This window comes from Plectropomus leopardus, chromosome 19 (genome assembly GCF_026936395.1).
Source record: "Plectropomus leopardus strain MGB_pleo_1.0 chromosome 19, ASM2693639v1, whole genome shotgun sequence".
NCBI classification, from domain to species: Eukaryota; Metazoa; Chordata; class Actinopteri; order Perciformes; family Serranidae; genus Plectropomus; species Plectropomus leopardus.
In genome coordinates this window covers 24,168,490-24,187,920 of record NC_142194.1, presented here as the reverse complement: position 1 = coordinate 24,187,920, position 19,431 = coordinate 24,168,490, and the positions used below count along the sequence as shown (strand labels likewise).

Genomic DNA, 19,431 nt, shown 5'->3' with positions numbered 1-19,431 from the left:
TAAGACTATTTAAAGACCTGCAGACATCCAGGTATACAGCAATGTTTCTCTTTGTTAAAGAGATAATTATGTTCACTTTTAATCACACAAATGGGTCCATTAAGAGATCAGCTGTTCATAATCAGCACCAGCTTGGTGCATCAACAGGTACTAACCAGACATCTTCTACCCCACAACTGCCTGTACTCTCTGCAGTACTATAATTTATTTATTTATTAATTTATTTACATTGGATGCCCATTAGTTGTTACCGTAGCAACAACTATTCTTCAGTTCATAATTAAACCACTAGATGTCAGCAGCACACAACAACAGAAGAGTTACAGGCACAATTGCAAAACCTGACAATGTTCTTAACATGAATCTCAAACCTTTAACTGTATACCTAAACCTAATTATTTCAAAGCTTACACAGAAAAAGCACAATTTTAATTTTATGTCTACTTACTATTCCAATCACTGGGATTGTCATTTTAATTGCCAGATCCATCAATAAATTAGGTTTGAATTATTCACTTCTCAATTGCCATTGCAAAACAAGACATTTTGAATAAGTGAAAATGTGTACTGTATGCATGCTTCTTTGCCTTGATACTAATCTTACCTGGCACTTTCAAAAGTAGCAGATGAAGTCTTTCCAATTGCTCCGAAGCCAACCCCCACAGCCAAACCCTCTGCAGAAAAAACACAGACAATTGATCCCTGTTAGTTTATGATTTGCCCTTAAACCTCTTTAAAGCACTCTGTTACACAGGGAAAAAAACAACATCTAGAGAAAGAGGAGAGAACACTGTTGGCAAAGTGTAGACCATAAGAGACTGACTGAACAAATCCATATGAGAGGAAAAGGGTATCAAGAGCATATGGAGAATATAAAATGACATGACTTCATCCAGTACATGAAGGCTTTGGTCTGTTCTTTCAGGCAGAACTATTTACACTAACAGTCTGTGGGGATCTCCAGTCCGAGTAATCTATTTTTAGTCTTTTATTTGGTCTTACCCTCTTATGTCAGGTTTTGAGCGATGTACCGTGCTGCTAAGGTTTCAACTCTCTAACCATATCTGCATCAGTAATGTAGACTGTAGAGTGAAATGTATCTGCTAACCTCTATCCCTTACCCTAACCCCAACTGAACCAAACCGAACTGAACCCTTTAACACCATAACTGAGACATAAATATGATAATTCAAGTCTTATGTCTTTATTGCAAGGTTCTAACTTCTGTAACTGCAACTACACAGAGTTGTACAATGAAAAGAGGTATTCCTACAGTTGTGGCCACCACAATACAGAGCCAGTCTCTGTTCCCTCTTTGCATGCTCTTTACACCCTGAACAGCATCCGTCTTCTCTGATGTCCTATTTGCCTCATTTGAAATGCCTGTCATGCATACTTAAAATACACACCATTCAAACAGAGAGTATAAAGGTCACAGTGCATGATGTATCTATGAGCGTATCTTTGTGTCAGAGAAGTATGTGTTTGTGAGTGTGTTGTGTGCATGTGCAGTCAGATCTACAGGCTATTTTGCAACTTATACTGAAATGTCAGTATTATGTCTACCTCATACACCGTCAAGCAGCTGTGTCCTGTCATGCCGTCGACAGCTCGGTTATTACAATGCTAAAACATGCTAATCTCCAAACATAAGAGCAAGCATCAAAGAGTTGTGCCAACAGATAGATGGTTTATTCAGTGACCCAACTGAGCAAATCCTAACACACTGAAAGTACTCCATTAAACCAACATTTTTTGAACTAAGAGCTTATTTGGGGTTTTGTAGTTCCGTCCTATTAGTTTGCAGACATTGATATATGCAAGAGTCCTGTGTGGCTTTCAAGCATGTGAAATGCACTTAAAAATCCAGAGTTAAAGGGTATTTTTCAACTTGGACTCTATTTTCTCATGTTTTGTGCTTAAGGAATCATGGGAATGACAGTTTTTTAAATTGGTCTCCTAAAGAGAGAGAGAGAGAGCAGTGTCCAGGCTACAATGTAACCACTCAGGGTATGCCGCAAAGTCAGCTTGCATCTGCTAAAAGTGCTTGATGCAAGCTCAGATTGGTAATGTAAGTGTCTGATAAGATTACTGAAAGGATCTCGACAGACACAGAGCTTTTTTTGTTAAGAGTAAGCTTCTTTTGAACCAGAAACATCACTGTAAAACACACTTCATCCAAAGTTGACAGAAACAAAACTCTGGTTTGATTGAATTAAACCCTTGTTCAACCCAGTTACTTAAAATATGCTGGCTCTAAACACATAACAATCAATGTTTATTTAAATGGAGCTTGGTAGGTTTGGCGATGGCAATTTTGGGGATGTTTGTGGTTTAAAAAAAAAAGGATGTTTTGCTTTATCCAAACTATTGCATTATTGAGCCACTCGTGAAAAAGTTTTGAGTCTTAAGTACATGTTGCTGGTCCAGGGAGGCGCAATGCATTCTAGTAGTTATAGGTTTTCCCCCTCTTGATCAAAAGTGACTACCACAGTTCTTTTTCTGTGGTCATGCAGCACCAACTTCAAGTTTCTTTTAGTTGTGTACACAACATGCTTGGCATTCAAGTGCTAAAGTCATGAGAGCGCCGCGGTAAGGTCATGGCAACTGAAGATTTCCACGTATGAGGTTGTAAATAGCATATAGGGGGCATTCAAATGGACTTGTCATAAACACAGTAAACACGACCCCAAATGAACGCACCATAAGTAAGGCTTGCTGTTTCCCTTGGTTTTCTGTCATTGTGTTACGCTACGCTAACCAGCTGCTAGATGTAACTTCATATTAATCTCACAGAAATGGTACTAATTGTCTAACCCAACCCATGCCAAGAGAGTTAACAAGCCTGCTTCCCAAAATGTCAAACTATTGCTATGGTTCTCATAGTCAAATGGCAAACTATAGCCAACAATCCCCAACTACGGCAAGAACCGTCAACATTGGCGAGTCCTTGCCACTGTCATTATCACCTTGGGGGTAAGGCTGTCACCATGTTTGTGAAAGCTCCTCAACAACCTCAAAGAACTAACGTGTAAAGAAAAACCACATATGTTGTCGCTACATACCGCACTCAAGACAGGACTTAGAAAAGAGGATAAAGATTTTAATGGAGCAACGCATTTCGCTTACATCAGGCTGAAAGAACTTCTTGTGTAACAGCAGACTTTAAGTTTTGCTTCTACTATCCCTCTTTTTCTTTGGGCAGGGAGTTGTTGTCATGAGTAAAAATCAAAAAGCAGGGCTTTTAAGGCTTCAAACTATGCATCTGTCCTCTTTTATACAAAAAGGACTGGTCCCTTTCAACCCCTTCTTTCCATCCCTGTGTTCCTCCACTGTTAGCTCTCTCTGACTCTCTTCCTGCAATATTAATAGCCTACATCAAGCTACTGCCTTAAACCAAGAACAAGTGACAAAGATAAAGATAAAGTTAAAGAGAGAATGAGAGAATTATAAGAAGCAAAACAGAGATGAAAGAAAGAGACCATGCGAAGGCAAGAGAGTATCCTGATGCCCCTGCAGCTGCAGACTTCAAGAGCTCACAGGCAACTTCAGCACCATCTAAGGCCTGTCATTACCTCTGATAACAATGCACTCCGGTTCTAATCAGCTTACCACCAGCCCATTACAGGCAAACATACCATAGAGCCATTACGGGCAAAAGCACCCTTCAGTTACAATGTGTGTCCCCTGTGCTATTCATCTCAATCCTCTGGAACTGTCTGAGACGCCATGGGGCCAGGAGAAACTCTATCCGCACAGAAAAACCTTCAGCTGATGGTGAATAAAACATGAGCCAAGAGAGTGTCAGTATATGCCATTTGGCACAGCTCGTACAAAAGCTGGGGGCAGAATCAAAGTTAATCTCAACTGATTTAAATTGGTCCAACAGATAGCAGCATCACTGATATTAAGCTGTTGGACCTGTGGAAAATGTAATACATCAGTAAGAAAAACAGTTGTATCATCTACTCTTCTGAATAAAGAATAAAGGTTTTCCGACAACAGCTGCTCACCTGTGGTAGTGCTACACAGCTGGAAATGTGCGCTGGGGGTTTGGGAGTGTTTTGTTAGTCCACTGAGCTGGACGTTTTTGTTCCAAAACAGAGTCCAGGGCTGATAGGGGAGCACTAAACGCCCCCACACCTGTCAACTCTTACTCATGAGACTCGTGTTTTAGTGTTTTGCCGACATCTTACGGTGGTTAAAGTAATATCTCATGGATTGTTACAATATTGAACAAACTAAAGCTGCACTTTCCTGGCTTTGGTTGCAGCACTAAGCTGACAGTAGAGGCGTTGGGGCAGCTGAAGGGGATTAGGTGGTCAAGTCGGCTGTGGTGTGGCTGAAGCAGAGAACAATCTGCATTAGAGCAGAGAGTAGTGCCTTTGTTCCACACCGAAGACCTGAGAATTTATGTGACTGAGATGAGATTAATGTGACTCCCGTTTTGTCAAGACCAGGATCTTGTCTTTGTACTTTTTTTCCGTACCTTTGGAGTGAATGGTTGAAGAAAGTCTATGTGGAGTCTACACTTTTCCATCTCATTATATCATAGTCATTTGGCATATAGTGTTACTAATACTGATTTGTCTGATGGCAACTCGATTGGCAGAAAAAATGTTGCATTGACGCAAAAAAAGCCACTGGAAAACAGCCACCAAACGCTTAAACAGATTCTGGAAAAACAGTGACAAAACACTAAAAAAGCCAACAGCAAAACAGTGACAAGACACAAATAAAAGCCTTAGGAAAAATATTATGAGATGCCAAAAAAGCTGATGGAAAACACTGACAAGATGCTGAAAAAGCTACTGGAAAAACAGCTACGGCACACTAAAAACTGCACGGGGAAAAAAGCAACAGTGACAACACACTAAAAAAAGCTGAAAAATGTCTCACATGCCTCAACAGTGTGCGAAGAATCAAAAAAGGCAAACATGCTTGATGAATTGAAGTAAGTGGGGACCATGTGTAACAAGCAATCAAGCAAAATTACATAAAAAAAATTGATTTACAAACTCTAACACAATTTGTGTAGTATGCTCAAGGCTTCCCAAACACAATTTTCTCAAAACCATTGCTGTTTAAAAATATGACTGATGCATTCCATTCAGTTTCCCAGGCACGCCAATCATCCATGCCAAAGATTGTTAAAGTCTCTTAAATAGAAAGGTTTTTAGCAAAAATGCTGGGAAGCAGTGATCATATGACATGGATTATATTACCCTAGTTTAAGGTGGTGCCTCTTTACTTCAATTCATTAAGAATGTACAGTTTTTGGATCCTTTGTTCATTGTTTAAGCATGCAAGAAAGATTACTTTTCAGTGAACATGCGTGTGTTTGGGAAGCACTGAGAATTTGGCAGAGTAAATTAGATTTTGATTATACTGCCGTAGTTTTGAGAGAGTTTTTAAATGCATGTTTTGATATAGTTTTTCTGTGGTTAAATGCTATCCTCAATTATTTCAATTCATGATGAATTTTTTCCTGTTTTATTTTTTGATTCTTCGTTCAAAGTGGAGGCATGTGTGAAAAACTAAGTCTCAGCTCTGAGAGTTTCTGATGAGTAATTGATATACTCATTTTGGAATTAAAACATTTTTTAAAAAAAAGGGTTGTCAAGGAATCAGAACAAGAATCATTAAGACCTTAAATGTTTCTACAGTGTCAGTTTTTTTTTCAAAAACAAATGCATTAAAAGTTGAAATAAACTCAAGCAAGGAAAATATAGTGTAACTGTCAAGTAGGGCAGACTGGTTGAGATGATTCTTGAAATTGTAGCTTAGCGTGAATTGTCACTCCTGTCAGCAGAAATAATAATAATGTTTGTATTGTCACCTGTGCATGTCCTTCTTTGTATATTTTTTACTCCCTAGAGGAAACTCTGATTTTGTGTGTGTGTCTGTGGGTATAGCGCGTAGTCCCATCCAATTCCTGCTTAATGTTCTATGCTCTTTTAAGCGAGTGTGACGATACTGCTGCTGACAGCCCATTGTCTCAGCAGCCACTCATTTCCATTGCACTTTCCTTTAATCTCGTCTCCTCGCTCGTCTACACTCCTTTTTCAACTGAGTCTGCCATTACTGCGTTTCCTCTCTCTCAGCTACCTCTCCTTTTTGTTTCCCTACTGCAGAACTGTGATGTTTTGAGTTAATTTTACTCCTCTTTTCATCTGCTTCGTGGTGAGATGTTTTCTTTCAAGCACATCAAAGTCCCCTCTCATCGCTCTTTAGGCTGTTGCTTTTTCATCGTTCTATAATCAGAGGTAGCAAGGTGACATTTTTAAATGTACAATAATCTCATGGATCATAAAATACAAATTATTTGAGTGAAACCATGATTTCATCCCCTGCAACAGTACAACATCTAAAGAAATCTAATTAATAGTAACTCGTCATTTATACTCAGAGCAACCCCAAAAGATATTGCATTGAACTAAAATACCATACTAAATGTTCTGATGGAAATTCTCTGTAATATTAATTTTTAAATAGTGGTTTGTCAAACTAGTCCCTAATTTCCCCCTTTTGGCATTATACATTCAGGGTAATCAACACTTCCACAGTAGTCATTCAGTCAATACACATGGTCGTGCCTCACCATCCTACTGCTCTGAGAGTCTCTTTATAACTGAAATTGTGTTCTGAGAAATTCTGATTTCTTCTTCTTTCTTTAGTCCAAGGTTCAGCCACTATTATAGAAACTCGACACTTTGTGCACAGATGTTTTCCAGAGTCTTTCAGCTCAAAGGGCACAGTCTTTCTTTTTCCTGGCTTTTTGCTCAAATGTCTGCAGAAAGGGCTGAGTTTCACTGATGGTAGCTTAACAGTGGTAAAAACATTGATTGCGCTGTGTATTTTGTATGCAATCCTACCTTCATCTTGTTTTGTTTCTTTCCTTCTTCTCCTTTTTTGTTTTTCCCAGCTCTTTATACGTATTTATGTTGTTCGACTTAAGGGTCAAAGCTCAGTGTGGGGACTATGGAGCGTGTGCAGAACACCTTGGCCAGTTCAGGTGCGATTGAGGCATAAAGATGAAGAGTAACATGAGTAAATCAACCCCAGCTGCATTATTTAGGTATGTTAGTTCGACTTTGAGAAACTCAGCTAAGTACGATGTCTGTCAGACTAACATTTTTATACTTTTAAAAGTCCAGTTTCAGTCGGAAAAACACAATAATTTAAATTTTTGATGTTAGGAGTACTGACTGCTGATCGGAACTTGAGCTGATAAATACCTGTGACGACTGCAGAGCCATTTGTCCTAGCAATGAATGCTAATTGTAACCTTTCCCACTAAACACACAAAAAAAACAGATGTTAATGGGTTGTTGGTGGGTTTTTTTGTCCGATGGGAAAGGGGCTTTATTACTTGGACCAACTGCTGGCAGTAGCTGTCAAAGACCTTGCTCCATCCATCACACTAACAGGGATCAACCCTAATGGTGGGGAAAAAGGACAGCCATCAATCTCCTGCTCAGTTTGATGGGCCATCACCAAACTTCTGTCGGGGCTCTGTCTCTGCAGTGTAATGAAGTTTAGAGCCTCTTTGAGAATCGCTTTGTTATTATGTAGCTGCTGTTTGTGCTTTTCAAGAGGAACAGAATGATGCATTAACAGCTCCGGGGTGAAGGCTTCTATTCCCACTGGGACAGCTAGGTGCCAAAAAAAAAACAAAAAAAACAAACAAATAAGTGCACTTCTCACACCCTGGGAAAAAGCACTCACCAAATGTCTGACTTTTTCAGCACCTCATGAAGCAACAAATTACTGTTCAATATCACTTTTAAAGCCGAACAAAAATTCTTATGTAAAATAGGCCTCTTTCATCAACGACAATCACAAAATGGGGTTATTACAGAGTTGAACCACTAAGAGGGAGGATGAAAAGTCCTTCAGCTGATGTTAAATTACATGATTACTGGGTGAAGATGCACTTCAAAGAAAACAAACAGATCTGTCTTACTGCAATTTTGAGCTAGAAAAATTATACATAACACAAGAATGCAATAGGATAACACATAACACAACACATAACAGTAAATATTACTTTTAAAACCTCTAGAGAGCATCACTAAAATCTGCAGGATGATTTTTTTTAATTTTGTTACCTTCCTTTCAAAATGCATTTGCCTTCAATAGTGTACTTTTACTTTAAGGTTTTGTATATGACAAGGTCCAGTGTGATTTAGGGGAATATATTAGCAGAAGTGGAAGATAATATGATAAGTATGTTTTCTTTAGTGTATAATCTTCTGAAAATAAGAGTTGTTGTGTTACCTTAGATTGTGCCATCAATATCTATGTAGGGAGCAGGTTCTTGTCCTAAGAGATCGCCACGTAGTACTGCCATATTTTGGCAGTAGCCCGGAATGGACAAAGCAAACACTGGCTTTAGATAGGGACAGTCCTGTTTTCACATCAGCCACCATAGTTAGTAGCCCCTCTGCAAACAGCAGTGGCAGAGCACTGACTTTTTTAACCTAAAACTGCTCTGCAGTGTTTTTAGTAAAGCACTTTGTGTTACTGTAAAGCACTTACTTTTTTTGTTTGACAAGCGCTTTATAAATAAAGTTTGATTTGATTTGATTTGATTTACTGGTTCAAGTCGTCAGGTCAGTTCCTTTGTTGCTGAGAAATGAAAGAAGAAAAGACCCAAAAATAAGCAATGTAAATTAGCTAAGAAAAGAGAGAGGAAAGAAAGCCAATATCTCTCTCTCTCTCTCTCTCTTTCTCTCTCTATATATATATATATATATATATATATATATATATATACAATACACACACACATAAAATAAAACAAGGAAACAACCAACTTAATGTGCCTAAAAAATTATAATAACTCAGAATTTTAGATATGCAATTCTGATTATTGTAAGGGATTCAATTTCTGAAACATTTCTTACCAAGTTGCTCATTGCCTTTTTCGCATGATTTTGAGAGGTTCAAAGGTTCAAAGCTTTAAATACTTGTAAAAGGCAGCACAAGAAAAAAGATGGCTCTCCAGGTCCCAAAGCGCTATAACAGACTGTTTTGCACTGACTAAGACACTCGGTCAGTTACAAATTGAAAACACGACTTAGTAAGTCATGTGCGCATCACTTTACAACTTTGACAAAATGATGTGTTTTTGTTTTTGTGGTTGGGAGTTGGGACTGTGGGAGGTATTTTTCATTAACATCCTCACAGGAGATCGCTGTGGGTGGAGCGCCACCTACAAATGCGTGGCTCTATGCACGAATATTAATGTGGATCAGATTATATCTACACAAGCATAGAAGTGTGAAGCACTTATGTATATTATTCATCAGTATATTGCATATATTTAAATTACTGGGCCCTATTGTAAGCGCAGTGACCAGTAAGTGGTTCAGCTCATTATTGAACTGACCCTCCACATTAAAATTCATATTTAGTGGAGTACCACCATTTATTCCCCTCCTACACACGGCGTGGGTCCTTAATTTGCTTTTTATCCACACTTCCTGGAGCAATCACTCCACAGTGTGAATGTGATAGAACGAATGAAAATCAGTCAAGTGCACAGTGAAAAATCATTTAAACCAGTGAAACTGCATTTTCTCATAAATTATGGTGGCTACACTTTGATGTGAACAAATCGATAACTGTCCATAGATCAATGCTCTCCTCATGATGCATTATATATTTTCACATTTAATCAAACCATCAGATGAATGTAGTGAGTAAAAACGTGCATTGGTGTCCTCACAAGCTGTTGAGAACTCTCATGAAATCACATTTGACTGTAGAAGCCTGACAAAATGAGACTGCAGCAATAAAAAAAAAATACAGAGACTCTTTGCATAATTTACAGCGCTGTGTAAAAATAGGACACACTTGCAAAATGTTACATGGTCTTCAAATGAATTTAAATGAATGATATAATGAAATGATAAAATTATATAATTTTGTGTTGTAAATCTTGCAAAACACACTTAATCAAATCAAAATAGATAAAACGTCATACAGTAAATTCATCACAGAAACACAAAAATTGTATGTTTATCACTGACTTTTTGTTGCAATGGCGGCATGATTGGCTGACTGGGTGTGTCTTAGCCCCCTCCAAGCCCTCCCAATTTTTGAGAATTTTTCTTTTTTTTCACATTCCAGGGAGGAGGCACTCAGACTAAAAGTGGAATGTCTGGTTACTCTTTTTACAAGAGAATAATATAATTGATTGAGAAAAAACGTGAATGTATATTATTGTCTTCTTATGTCATAAAAACAAGCAGAATTTTGTTCTCAAGTAAATGCTTCATGCGTCCATAACTCTGCAATGCATTTCTTTTTCCCTTTTTCTGTCCACATGGCAGATGTGAAGTAATTAGCTATTATCATTAAATACTACTCACGCAAGTAACATTAAAATAAGAAAAACATGAAACATTTGTTCACTATAGTGAATAAAACATTTTGTTTGAGGTTTGGGATTCAGTGTTTTGAGCTTTGCATTAACTTGTCGACAGCATTTTACACCTCTCACAGAGTCAGTTTGACTGTTTGGATTAAGAGTTTTGCACATTGCAAAACACAAGAGATATTATGGTGTCTCAAGTGCAGTTTACAATGTTCAATCGAGATGGACCAACAGAGATAAGATCATATTTTGGAGCAGACTTTATTAGGAAAAAACACAAGGGAAATGGATTTAGGGGATACGGCAAGTCAAGATATTTGTGTTTCCAATTTCACATAGACTGTGTGAGTGGGCTTTATAAGCCCACAATGGCAACAATTCCCAACACAGTCCTATCTATCTAATAAGATGACAAAAAGTCCCCACACACCTCTAAGACACACAGAACTGCGCTTTCCTAACTAAATAGGTGTTAGTTATGTTCTTGCTGTCAACTCTAGAAATGTCAACAATGACTGTTAATTGCTTCCCCATTGTTTTTTCTATGAATTGAATAATCTTCATTTCCTGACTCAAATGTTTAGTTTGGAGCTGTTGTTTCATCACTGACCCCAGATATCGAGCACTACTCTTCCCTGGGCGTCACCTTTGATGTTTAATTGACACGTCATTAGACTAATTAGCTCATTAGACTTTGACACAAGATTGGCTCAGCGTAGTGTTCAATAATGCAAAGTGTATTCCAGGAGAAAACCTGTCTATTTGGCTGTTTTTTTTTACCATTAATATTCCAAGCCAGGCAACAAAAAGGAGTATTGACATTTTATGAGCATTTCAACCTAGACTCAGAACAAAACAACCCGGACTGCTAAACAAGATTTAGTGCCGGATGTGGCACAGCACCTCCACTGTTGGCTGTGCGTGGAGCTCAGCCCCAGGAGATCTTTTCCTGATGAATTGCATATTGTTTGGTCCTCTAGAGGTTGTTTTATTTAACTGATTTAGCATGTATGATGCATGAGCTGGTCTCTCTCCTCAGGTGTGTTGATGACTAAATACATCTAAGATCAGCTCGAGCAAACTCTCCATTTGGGTTGAATTATGTCAAGGCTGCTCTGGGTTTTCAGTTTAGGCCATTAGGCACTGGGATTCCTTTGTTACTGCGGTTCACATGTTGCCATAGTCACATGCATTTGCTGTTGTGTGGCAACTTAAAGAAAAGTTTGTCCATTAAATGACCATGTGTAGATCAATTAATAATCAAGTGTGACCTTGAATTTGTGAAAAGAAGGTTGTTTTTCTCTCATGCCTCCACGGTGAACAAAGAATCCAACAAAGGCAAACAGAAGAACTGAGCATACTGGATAAAGGAAACTTGGATTATACTGTACGAGTTGTGTGAGTGTATTTAAACGTGTTTTGATAGTTTTCATGAATTTAAGTAATTGTGATCTTCAATGACTTCAATTCATGTAGATTTTTTTTTTTATTCTTCGTTCACTGTGGAAGCTTGCAAAATTTTTTAAAAAAAAGTCACTTTTTTGAGTGAAGAATTCTTTTAAGGTCATTTGCAATATTAAGTCGAGCTTCTTGATTTTCCTTTTCCTATTAGAAACACCCCTGTCCTCCTGGTGTCTGGACTTCTGTAGGAAAAGCCAGAGCAGACCAGTGATTCCAGTACTTTTTTCTGTCATAATCTCCTTTAAAAGCCTCCTTTAAGCCACTTGCTATCCAACAACTAAGTCAATCGTGGTATTATCAGGTGGTGATAATATTCGGTAAAGCTGTAGCAGAAGTGGTCAGTAGGAATAGAATTTAATTTAAAAATGATTATCAAGAACATTAACTGCATGTATCTTTTTACCCACAATTCTCACTTCATTTCTGTTGTGCAAATTATCAAGACTAATGGCAGCGGCTCTGTGAGGCTCCACTCAGACACAGTCCTTAGTCATTAATTCTGCATGTATTTGGTCAGAGACATAAATATTGAACAATTTGAAAAAATTGATATAATGATGGCACTAGAGAAAAAGTAAAGGGATCACCACAGTGATTACAATTCATCCTGAGGGGGGCATGAATGTGAGTACAAAGCTCAGGGTAATTCATGCAATAGTTGTTGAAAATTTTTACTCAAAATCCAATATGTACAAATCCATCAAATAGATGATAAGATATCCCACAGGATAAGTGAAAATTTTATGGCGCTGGAGGAAAAGTAACAGGATCACCAGTCAGTAGGATCCTCCCCTGGGGACCATGAAAATCCATATGCAATTCAGTACCAATCCATCAAATGACTGTTGCGATATTTCAGTTTTGACCCATATGATGGACTGTCTAATCAATCGTCAGATCGACATTTCTATCCTGTCAGCCATACATACTGACACACAAGGACACTCACTGACTATCTTGACAAGCTAACTTAAGGTCAACATTGATCTCAAAGATTTAGATTTTTATGTGTTTGATGTGTCTTAATGAGCATCATGAAAGCTTCCTGTAGTTTTGACATGTAAGAAAACAGTGAAGGGATTTCAATGGCCATTCTTCACATCTTCCCTTGCCAGAACCAGACTTAGAAAGAGCCTGCACAGCACAAATGACCTCTTTTTGTCTAGCATTTGCCTCATTTTGCTTTTATACCTTCTAGACCTTTGCTGTCAGGAGTGGGGTCCTTTATTCCTGTTGTTGTAAGGATCCTATTTTCTAACCAGCATGGTACTCATCACGTTTTGTTGTCAGATGACTGCAAAAACTTTCTGGATGTGTTATGTTACCTTGGTCACAGCTGATGATTTTTATACAGATATTTGTGATGGTATACACATAAGTAAACCGCCACTCTTGTCATATGGAACTTATGAGTTGGGGTTACATTTATAACCGTCATGATTTTGCAAGGTGACTTTCACACTCTGAACAGCGGTGACAGAGCAGAAGTATATTCTAAGAATTAATTTGAACTCCACTGACAATTCCCTTGAGAAATTCCCTTGTCAGACACGACAGACATCCTTATGGCTCGTTCTTACCTGGAATGTTGTGGATGGTGATGGCAACGATGAGGAGAACAATTCGTCGCCAGCTGCTTGCCGTCTGTCCAACCCCCTCTTGTTGCTTGCTTCCTGTTTCGTGTCCATCTGAACTGCCTGAATGAGGTCCTCTCCTCCTCTGGTACACGTCTCCATTTTCTAACTTATCTGCAGAACAGAGGAGAATGATGTTGAAAACAAAATTCAGCAAACATTTACACATATATACAGTATGTATCCCATATCAGTTTAACATGTAATTTAAAACTTTGGAAGTTGGAAGTTTTCCAAACAGACAATCCACCAATCACTGCTACTTTGCAGTGAGATTAGTAATGTGTACATAACTGTGACAGTAGGAAAGGTTTGATTTTCTCTCTCAGAGACTCCCTTTTCACTCTTGCATTACTTTTTTTGTGCACAACCCCATATATATCTTCAAGCACAGACTATCTGGCCCAAATGCCATCAGCCCCATTTGTGCATTTGATTGTGTTGAGATTACAAAGACACACAAAAGTTACAGACCTCTTGGAGAAGGTTTAGGGTGGCAGCGCGATGTAGCCAGTAACTCTATTGATTAACATCACTTACACAACACTTACGAAGAAACCATGCCCTGGTATGCCACAGTATATCACTGTATACCCTACACTTCCTACCCACTGCCAACAGCATGATATCTTTTTTGTTCTATAATAGTTTGCCAACTTTTTGAGCCCTTTGTCAACCAGATTTCACTGTGCATGTGTTATGCCCCATTATTATGGTGTGATATGGTGCCATGACTCTACTCACACAGAGGTTGATAAAAGTCACATATTACTTTGCTTCACACCCTGTTAGTATTCAGTGATCATACTTCACTGTGATATATTTACAAAAAGTTGCTCGGAAAAACTGTGTCAAGAGGTGCATCCAATGAAGCCTAACAAAACAACTCAAAACTACAACAGCTAGGCTAACAGTGCTAGGATTCTCATCTTAAACAAAAAACATCCTTCGTTTGTCACTATATCAGTCCAGTTATCAGCATGGTGATCTCTACTCACAGGTTGATGACAGGAAACCAAAACTCTTGTCATATTAATCAGTGCAAGGTTTTTTTTTAAATGTATTGTCCATTTCTGTGTCAATTTGCACTTGTTTCAGAATAGTCACACTTCAGTTATTCGGCTATTTACACCCATCCCTATGATGCATTATTATGTATCCCGCTAGGTGCTGTAATTGACAAGTATTCATCACGTTGATGAGTCAAGTTCGTAGCAGGTCATGGTTGGGGCTAGTACTAGTCAATCTTGGAGGTTAAAGTGAATTTACAAAATGTATATAAAGCTGCTGAATGCATACTGTGTACTATTTTAACAGAAAAAGCTGAAAAGACCTGTTGGTCACATTTTGAGGTTGCTAGGATGCCCACAAATATACACCTAGGTGTAAATAGCATTGTTGGCTATGGACACCTGGGTGCAAGTGAGTACAAATTTGTTTTTTCAAGCTGCAGGTTACTTTCAATTGTAAAATCAGCGATTTGCAGCTGATATGCTAAAAACACAACAGCTAATGTCTATGTTTATCCAGTTCTCACCTATCTTTGATGGAGTCTGAAGAGTGCCACCAATATGATTATAGACTTTTATCAGTTTTGTATTACAGTCATTTAATGAACTGATACATTTGTGCAATTGTAAATTGACTATAGTATTTCAACTTGCAATACCAGACTTTTTGGCTACTTGGGGGCAGTAGAAACAAGCTGTAAACACAACACTAACAAACAGTGTTATCACCTATTGTGTTAATATGGTCAAATTGTTAGCAGACAGTTGAGTCTTTACGTATCTAGCAGATATGAAGCATTCATTTGAAGTCATTTTCTGTCGACCTGATGAATGTAAGTCCATTATGAAGTCTAGTTTTAGCTCCATTTTTGGTCTCCACCAACTTTTGATGTAAAAATTGGTCTCTTAAGCTATTATATTCTTTACTGTGTTCACCAGCTAGTTGCTAATGTTGTCTGTCTGCTTTTTGGTGCTGGGTGGGTAGTTGTCAGTAGACTGAAGTTTTAAAGTTTTTTCTGATAACAGCAGCCTCTGTGTCTGGAAACAACGTTATGAGAGTAATCAAAATAAAAAATAAAGTAAGTTACATAAAACCAATCAGCTGAAATATGCTAAACTATAATTCTTTATGGAACAACACCTTTCGCATACAAGTTGTAATATGATCCATTGTTAATATAAAAACATTAATTATAGACACTTTGAATTATACAAAACAATGATAGTCAAGCTTGTAAATTATTAACTGACAAATTCATTGAGTTCACCGCTTGCTGTTTTATTTGCAAATGTGTGCCCATAATATTTAATCTTACCATTGTGCTTTCATTTAGGGATGTTTTAGTTTAAGCAGTGATACCACACAATTTCCATTACTGTTCTGTGTGCATGCAGGAGGCAGCAGCCCGGTGCATCTGATAACAGCTGGTTAATAACCTCCCCAAAACAATCTTATTCTCCTCTATGCTTTGGCAAATTTAATGACCTTTTTAGTATTTTATTACATTTTTTAATTTTGAGATTTTTAAAGCATAATTTAAATGCAAGTTATAATTGTTTTTTGAATATATCCATTTCTTAATGGACTATAATTAAACATTTAATCATCTCGGTAGTGCCACTGCAGACTCCATAACTTTTACGTCTTACCTCCCTGCAACCTGTCCACTCTAATTACCATCTGCTTCCATCTCTGTCTCTCCTCCTCCCCTTCCTTCCCTCTATTTGTCTCTCACACATATGCATTCTCAGACACAAGAAATTGACCTCTATTAGTGCATTCCAAGTGTCTCATTTTTTCCCATGTAGGCGGCTGTAAATTGGAATTATCTGGCGTGCAAAGGTCAAATGATCTGGATTTTTGCTCTGGGTGCTTCCTCAGTCAGTGGACGTTTTCAAAGGCCAAATACCCAGAATCCACTCCTATCAAATTGATCGTCCCAAACCATTCAACCATAACAAAGAGTGTGTGATACAGGCTACATATTATATGTATAGAATATGATACTAATAAAAATATGTACATGTTCATAACAACATTAATATCATAATGAAATTCAGCACAAAAGAGCTTAAGTAAATATGATCTTGAAGCCTGTAATGGTCAATTTTTGTTGACACTGGCACTGAAGCATTGATTCAACCCTATAAACATTTATATTTTTCACTTTTTGTTGTCCATACAGTGGACATTACATTAAACCAAATGATGCACATTATATTCAAAGAGTCCCCTTCCACATAAACCAAGGCCAGTGATGCTGATTTTAGTAAAACATGAAAGCCTCATAAATTAATATGGCCTCCAATCACCACCTCTCTGACACAGTCTAATCAAAAAAATCATACACTGCGGCACCTCTCTCACAGGTAACGATTACTGCAAGGTGGCTGTCCTGGACCTTTTTACCCCCTGTTTTGTACACTGTGTTATACAGAAATCAATTTCTTGCATGATTTTTATCTTTTACTTTACAGTGCGTTTCTTCGGCTGTCTTATGCTAACACACAACTAATTATGCATCAAGAAATTAAGAGAAAAAGAGAAAAAAGCAGAATAAGAGCAAGAGAAGGTGTTCTCACGCCTTCAAACACAAACAAATGAGTGGAGCTACAGTACGTGTTGCTTTGAAAAGCCCACCGATGCATGAGGGTGTGTGGGTATGCATATGTATGTGCTTGTGCACATGCATGATAGTGTCATACTGGATTGCCTCCTAATGTCACTGATGTAGGTTTAAAAAATCTATAGCACACGGTCAAAGCAGATAAGATGGTTGTACAGCCAACCATTACAAAACTGGTGGAAAAAATTGAAAAAAGGACAAAAACACGACAAACACAGAGATGGAATGAAAGGCAGACGGGAGCTGGAGTGAAACATGTTAATGAGACATTATAGCCCTAAACCTGACAAGACAACCTGTCAGGTTGAGACTGGGGCTAGGGGGACTGTCATTGCGGTGGTGGAATGACTCTCACGGGACTTGAATATCAATACTGGTTTGCTGTCGAGAAAGTCAATATTACATGAATTCACAGCTACTAAAAGTGTGAGCTTTCCAATTGCCTCATTCTGACACATTTCTTCACACAAGTTTCATTTTATTAAGATACAAAGCTGGATGAAAATCGGCAAATAATAAATGTTTTCTTCATTTTTCGATTCTGGAAAGATAACCTTGTGTTTATATTATTTCCACTTTCTGAGGCTCTTGCATGGTTAACCCTTTGAAATTCGGGCCGACGTCACTTCTCTTGTACTGCTTTCAGAAATCTTTCACAAGTATTTAAACCTGTAAATCCTGAGCAAAATTTTTTTTAAAAACATGAAAAAAGGGTCATGAGCAACTTGGTAAGACTTGTTCTACAAATTGCAAGAAATACGTGAATTGAGAAAATTATTTAAAAAAAATAAAATAAATAAAAACAGGAAAAAAATATCTAGGGAAAGGGGGACAAAGCTAGGGGAAAAAAATATTTTAAAAACTTTTATCATTTCTAAGCGCTTTTTACAGTTAATTTCCTTGCTGTTGTTTTTTTAAACTGCTAGTTTTCTATTTGTTTTTCTTACTAATTTCTAGGCAATTCTACTTTTTACAAATTTAAATCTTTAGGTCACAAGTTGCTCTTTGTCTTATTCTTATGTTTTTGAAAGAAATCAGGCCAATTTGCTTAGTTTCAAATGATTAAATTAATGTTGATTTAATTTAAAAAAAACAAAACAAAAAACAAAAAAAAACCCAACTGCTCCTTTGCAATATTTAACACCCCCCTCATTTAGCTCATACTGGTGCCTGGCTTGCCTAGTACAACAGTGTGGTTCTGTGATTTTAATAGATTTGCAGAGAACACATCACACCCATCCTTCAACACCTTCACTGGCTCCCAACACAGCACTGAATTCACTTCAAGATCCTTCTCCTCACCCACAAAGCCCTAAATAACCTAGCCCTTTCATATCTTACAGACCTTCTCTGACATCACTCCCCCACTCGCCACCTCCGATCATCAGATGCAAACCTTCTGACCTCCATCACCAGGACTATGTTCTGAACCTTGGGGGACAGAGCCTTTGCCATTGCTGCCCCAACCCTCTGGAACTCCCTCAGTCCAAACATTTGGACCTTTCAAAAAAGCCTTCAAATACCTGTCTCCCACTGCCTCCCTGAATCTGAACTGCCATATCATCTACATTTTATTTTTATAGTGTTCTTTGTATTTATTCTTCTGTTTCATGTTAATGTCTTTCAGTATTTTGTATTTGTTTTCTTTTTGCATTTCTTGTAAAGCATATTTGAGTACTTAGAAAAGTGCTATATAAGTCCTATTTGTTATTATTATTTTTATCATTAAAAATAGAGCCCGAGGGCACAGAGAAAGAAGATATATCAGGCTTTGACTACAAAGGTGAACCGGTTCATTGGTGAGTTTGGTCTTTTTATGGGCTGTGTTGATAATAAAATACGATAGCAAATCACTTTATCCTTTAAGTTCAGCTTTTGCTTCTTATGTTTCTTGAAAACTTGCTGCACATCCTCTGTCAGCTGTAAGATGCTGTCAGTTTCTTGACCTGATGGACCCTTCCTTTATAGTCTCTGTGGCTTTAAACAACATCTGGCAGGATTCTTTGAAATTGTTTTTCCAGGTTATTTAGGACTTTGAGGGCTCTGTACCTTTGCAAGAGTATGGAGAGAGGTTTTTTTTTTGGCTTTGGGGTTTTATTACCATCAGCGCTGATTTCAAGCACCACAGTCTGCGGGTGTGCTGTTGTATTTCAGGTCTGATTGGCAAGTGTTGTTGTTGCAGGTACATGAGTGGGCACAAAGCCCTGGCTGCTTCTTCTCTCTGAGCCACTTATGTGCACATGAAGCCCTCTCTCTATATGCTTCCTTTTTATTAGGCTATTTCATTTTAGTCCACTATAACAGAAAGGAGAGGG

At 37.9% G+C, this 19,431-nt stretch overlaps 1 protein-coding gene across 3 annotated transcripts in view; it reads right to left on the bottom strand.

Moving 5' to 3' along the window:
* Positions 1–19,431, bottom strand: part of slc39a11 (solute carrier family 39, member 11) — a 151,627-nt gene that overhangs the window by 4,930 nt on the left and 127,266 nt on the right. For all 3 annotated transcript variants that reach the window (XM_042508370.2, XM_042508371.2, XM_088070244.1), the window contains exons 6-7: positions 13,426–13,593; positions 605–674 (exon numbers count right to left, since the gene is read on the bottom strand). In XM_042508370.2, coding sequence (XP_042364304.2) covers positions 605–674; positions 13,426–13,593 — 238 coding nt within the window. The remainder of the gene's footprint in view (positions 1–604; positions 675–13,425; positions 13,594–19,431) is intronic.